Source organism: Cebus imitator, unplaced genomic scaffold (assembly GCF_001604975.1).
Source record: "Cebus imitator isolate Cc_AM_T3 unplaced genomic scaffold, Cebus_imitator-1.0 Scaffold128, whole genome shotgun sequence".
NCBI classification, from domain to species: Eukaryota; Metazoa; Chordata; class Mammalia; order Primates; family Cebidae; genus Cebus; species Cebus imitator.
Genome location: NW_016107443.1, coordinates 1,387,497 through 1,392,732, shown reverse-complemented (window position 1 = coordinate 1,392,732; position 5,236 = coordinate 1,387,497). Strand labels below are relative to the sequence as shown.

Here is a 5,236-nt window from a genome sequence, read left to right as displayed (position 1 = left end):
ATGCATAATTAGTGTGCATTGGAAGAGAAGACTGGTATGTGACATGCTCATTCCTGAATAAAATAAAACAGACTACTTCCCTCCCCATCCTGTATGATGTAATAAAGACAATAAATACAATCAGGTACTAATCCTAATGGATATATAGACAACGATAATGTAGAATGAAGACCCAAATTAAAAATTTTTTTGAAATTTATGAGATGTATGTTAAAAAAAAGATATGGCTCTACAAATCTTTGAGCTTCCTGGTTAAAAACAGTTACATCACATCTGCATTTGTACATATCTCTAGTAAAACTAATCTTGCTATCTGCTCTAAGACTGCCCTCCCCCAAGAAAAATGCTAATATTTAGCAAAATCATCATTTACCTTGTAGAAGATCAAAAAAAGATCATCCAGTTTCCCATGCAAATCACCTGCAGTGCAAATGAAAAATCAGTACTAGGTAGAAAGCAAGATGCAATGCCCATTTTGTTACAGACTTACAAAAGTGAAATACTGCTGATCCACTCCAAGTGTTCTCAGGGCATTGGGTTTTTACCCTATGACAATGTTAATTTGACAGGCAATTTGTCTCCATAGCACTCTTTTCTTCCTCTCCTATAGTAGGGGCATGCTATCATGATCAGTTTCCTATATGCAGTCAGTTTTCTATATGCAGTAATTTGCACAGGGCCAAGCACTGTGCTAAGGGTTTTACATGACCTTTACCTTGTTCAATCCTAATAACCACTCTGTGAGATGGGTTTTATCTTCATCATTCTCATCTTACAAATGAGGCTCAGAGTAGTTAAGTAAGTTAAGCAAAGTTACTCAGCCACCAAGTATCAGAGTTGGAATTCAAACCCAACTTTAACTCACTTCAAACCTCAAGCTTGGCCCGGCATGATGGCTCACACCTGTTAATCCAGCACTTTGGGAGGCCGAGGTGGATGAATCGCTTGAGTCTAGGAGTTCAAGACCAGCCTGGTCAACATGACGAAACCCTGTCTCTATTAAAATACAGAAATTAGCTGTGCATGGTGGCACACAGCTGTAATCCCAGCTACTCGGGAGGCTGAGGCACGAGAATCGCTTGAACCCAGGAGGTGGAGGTTGCAGTGAGCTGAGATCGTGCCACTGCACTCCAGCCTGGGCAACAGAATAAGACTCTGTCTCAAAATAAATAAGTAAATAAAAATTAGCCAGGTATGGAGGCAGGCACCTGTGATCCTAGCTACTCAGGAGGCTGACTGAGGTGGGAGGATTACCTGACCCTGGGAAGTCGAGGCCGCATGAGCTGTGATCATGCCACCACACTCCAGCCTGGGTGACAAAGTGAGACCCTGTCTCAAAAAAAAAACAAAAAAAAACAACCCCTCAGCCTCTTAGAAATTACTCTATACGCCCACACTGTAATCCCTAGGAGAGCAGCAACAGTATCTATTTCAGTCAGTGTTGAATCCCCAAGTGCCTACCATAGTACCCAATGATAAGAGGCACTCAATAAATACGTTTCTTGGCTAAGTACATAGCTTTTTAAAGCCATATTTTCAATATACTCCAGCAGTAGCATCTGAAGTTTAAAAATTGTGAGTAGATAGTTGACATTTTTTGATGAGACACAGCAAAAAAATGAAAGCCATCTAGGGGAAATCATATGAGTATCTGAAGCCATTAATTTAAAAATAAGGCCAGGTATGGTGGCTCATGCCTGTAATCTCAGTACTTTGGGAGGCTGAAGCATGAGGACCACTTGAGGCCAGGAGTTCGAGGCCAGCCTGGTCAACATGGTGAGACCCTGTCTCTACTTAAAATACAAAAATTAGCTGGGCATGGTGGCACATGCCTGTACTCCCAGCTACTCGGGAGGCTAAGGCACGAGAACCACTTTGAGGCAGAGGTTGTAGTGAGCTGAGATTGTACCACTGCACTCCAGCCTGGGCTCTGTCTCAAAAAAAAACAAAAAAACTATTTCTAAGTAAAATATCTTTCATAAGTTCTGCTCATAAATTTTTATTCTTTGTATCCAACTTAATTAGTATAGAATTTAATTTAGGAATACTTTTCCCTCAGTTTGCTTAAAATCCCACAACGAAGATTAACCAAATATATGCAACAGAAGACTCCAAATATACTGAGAATAATAAAATAGAAATTACATATCACCAGCACTTATTTATAAAATATTACTACAATATTATTAGCATATTAATGTCACTGCATGCTTAAATCTCATTGCTTTCATATGGTCTCACTCTAAATCTAAAGACATAAAGATGGGAGGACTCTTAGTTTAATATATCTTTTTACTTATTTAATTTTCCTAATTTTCTTCAGGGTGACTTGTCTCTCAAAGACTTGGGTATACAGGACTATTATAGCTGACATGCTAAAAAATGAACTTGTTTCGGCATACTAAAAGTGGAGGCTATAAAATATTTTTAACTTCTAGTTGGACAGCGAAAGAAAAACTTGTATCATGGAAAGAAGGACAGAAAGATATTTCCACTGCCAACAAAATCATGAGTGCGGAATTGGTTATCATTTATAATATAACTGTAGACTAAAAAGCCTCTTATATTTCATGCATGCCGAAAACTATGGGGCATATTTAGATGTACATATAAAAAATGCATCTCACAATTAAAATAATAGTAAATTTTCATCACAATCTCTCCCCCTTTCCTAACACGGTCTTAAACAGAAGATGGTTTTGAAGCTATGGTCCCAATATTAAATTTAATTGTAAATAATCGCAAAAGTTTCGAAGTTCAATGAGCTATTAAAAATGGAAAATAATAATATTCCCATGCTAAGAAAACCCACTGCCCTTGTCTTTTCCCTCTACCAATGGTACTACGTGAAAAAGACTAGAAATAAATGCCAAGATATAGAAATCTTTAATTAATGGAGCTGTCCAATTAAGTCATTCCCTCATCTTTGCCTCATGATGGAAAATAAACCATCAGGTACATAATGCGAGTCCGGATAGCAGAAGTGGCCTGCCTCTAACCTGGGATATGGAAGACCTGATTTTAATTCTGATCCTGCCACTTTTCTCTCTGGGGTTCAATTTCACTCATAAGAGCAAGAAATAGACTAGAGAACCTTCAGTTCTCACACTGTGGGATTCTAGGACTGCCCTGCCCTGTAATTAACGTGTGTCTTCTTCCAGATCCTTTTAGGCAAGGAAGAAGGGGCTCCTAGTGAAACACAGGGGAGGAGAACCCATCTCAGTTTGGGCTATTCTATATATCCTGAGAGCAAACCTAGCCCTGGCCTCATAGGCTTCATAGGTTGGCATGGCCTTCTGAGCCTCATAACCCAAAGGTCTCTATTTTCCATGAAAAGTAAGGCCAAGTGAGGCCTTGAAGAAAAGCCCCCTACTGCTGAGATGCATCATCTGCTAGTCAGAGACATGATGGCCTGATGAGGTTGGAATTGAGCCATTAGAGACTCTTCAAAACCCTGAGTCAGGGCATGCCACGAGGTAGGTACTGCTACCTCAACTCCCTGCCACCACTATCAGATGCTAGAAATTGAAGTAGTTTAATTAGATTGTCAAATTCACTTCTACCTGCCAGAATAAGAGAAATGCAGGCTAAAAATTGATTTGGAAAATAACAATCACTGTTTTGTAACCTAAAGGCTTAATTAGAAGTTAAGGGAATTGCCGTTCCTTCCATGCACCCCACTCTCAAACAGTTGCAAGCATGCTGAGCACCAACTGTGATGAATTTCAATGTGTACTGTTTCTTGAAGCAATATCCTGCCAGGCTGGCCTATATGATAGCAGAATCTCCAATCTTGTTATTTAAAAGAACAAGAAACAGATTTCTGGGACATTCCTACTCTTCTAAAAGCTGCAGAGACCAGTTGGAAAAATCTAAAACAGCAGCCAAGGGCAGAGAAGAATTTAATCTCCACCCCACCACGGGCTTTTCTCTTCCCAGCATAAGTGGTATGCAGAGGCCCACCTAGAAAAAGCAACGTGGAACAAAGATAATGAGAGCTAGACAGAGGGCAAAGAATGCTTATTCCACCCATGGGTGGTTTTTCCATATTAAAATGCTGTCTGCCTTTATAAAAAGCTATGAGCTCTTTAATTTCTCACATAATTAATTCCTGCCAGCTGGTATGCAAAACAAAGACAAGATGGGGAACAGTGTTATCATGATAGATAATTCTATATTAACATTTTTCCCTTAACACAGTTCAATTTACACAGTTTTCAAGCTAGGCAAACGATGTAGGACCAAGAGGCTCCTAAATATTAATTTGACAACTCTGCTCTGAAACTCACCGCAGACTGTTACCTCTTTGGAGGGAGAAGTTTGTATTTGAGTGAAATTTGGCATTTGCTTCAGGAGTTTCTTGGTTTCAAATAGCACCTCTAAGACATAACGGGCATGAAGTATCTGTGAGGGAGAAGCAGAGGAAATAGATGTAATGAACAAGGAAGAAAAACATGACTGTATAGAAAACTGTAAAGGTAGAGCACACGCGCACGTGTCAGGTCACTGCATTTCAGGATAATCTCTCAATTATTAGATCACTCTAACAGTGTCTGCCACATAATAAGCCCTCAGTGGATGTGTGCAACTGAATAAATGAATGATCATCCCAGGTCCTTAGAGCCCAAGAGAAGTGAAGGAAGGCACGCCCTTGCCCTAAGGAAACGTGCCGACAAAAAGCTGATCATAATAATAAAAGAGAAAAAGAAAAAGGAGAGGAAGAATGAGAAAGAGACAGAAAAATAGCAACAGTTTGCATTTGTTGGGACATCCTGCCACCTGGGATGGAAACTAGGTGTTGCTAGGCTGGGAGATGCATGAGGCAGCCACACCAGCTTCTAAGAAGCTCCTGAGTCAGGCCTCCCAGGTGTGGCCCCAATATTTGGTGTACAGCCTCGAGAATTTTCAGAATGGCAAGTACATTTATATAAAAGTCTAAGTATAAACCATATTCCAAATGCAGATAACACACTTGGATTGTCTCCTATTTATGACTATTCATCCCATTGCTCTCCTCCAGTCACAGTGTTTATGAGATTATTGTTTTGTTAGATTTGCTCTGTTTTATCCCCGGGACTGTTTTTAAATCCAGTGTGTCATTCTCCCTTTTTTAAATTATAAAATATTCCAATGGCTGGGTGCAGTGGCTCATACCTATAATCCCAGCACTTTGGGAGGCTGAGGTGGGTGGATCACTTGAGGCCAGGAGTTCAAGACCAGCCTGGCCAACACAGCA

At 40.1% G+C, this 5,236-nt stretch overlaps 1 protein-coding gene across 1 annotated transcript in view; it reads right to left on the bottom strand.

Annotated features, from left to right (window-relative positions):
* The window catches only part of PPEF1 (protein phosphatase with EF-hand domain 1), a 157,839-nt gene that overhangs the window by 71,438 nt on the left and 81,165 nt on the right, over positions 1–5,236 (bottom strand). The window contains exons 9-10 of the mRNA XM_037742816.1: positions 4,290–4,404; positions 374–420 (exon numbers count right to left, since the gene is read on the bottom strand). Coding sequence (XP_037598744.1) covers positions 374–420; positions 4,290–4,404 — 162 coding nt within the window. The remainder of the gene's footprint in view (positions 1–373; positions 421–4,289; positions 4,405–5,236) is intronic.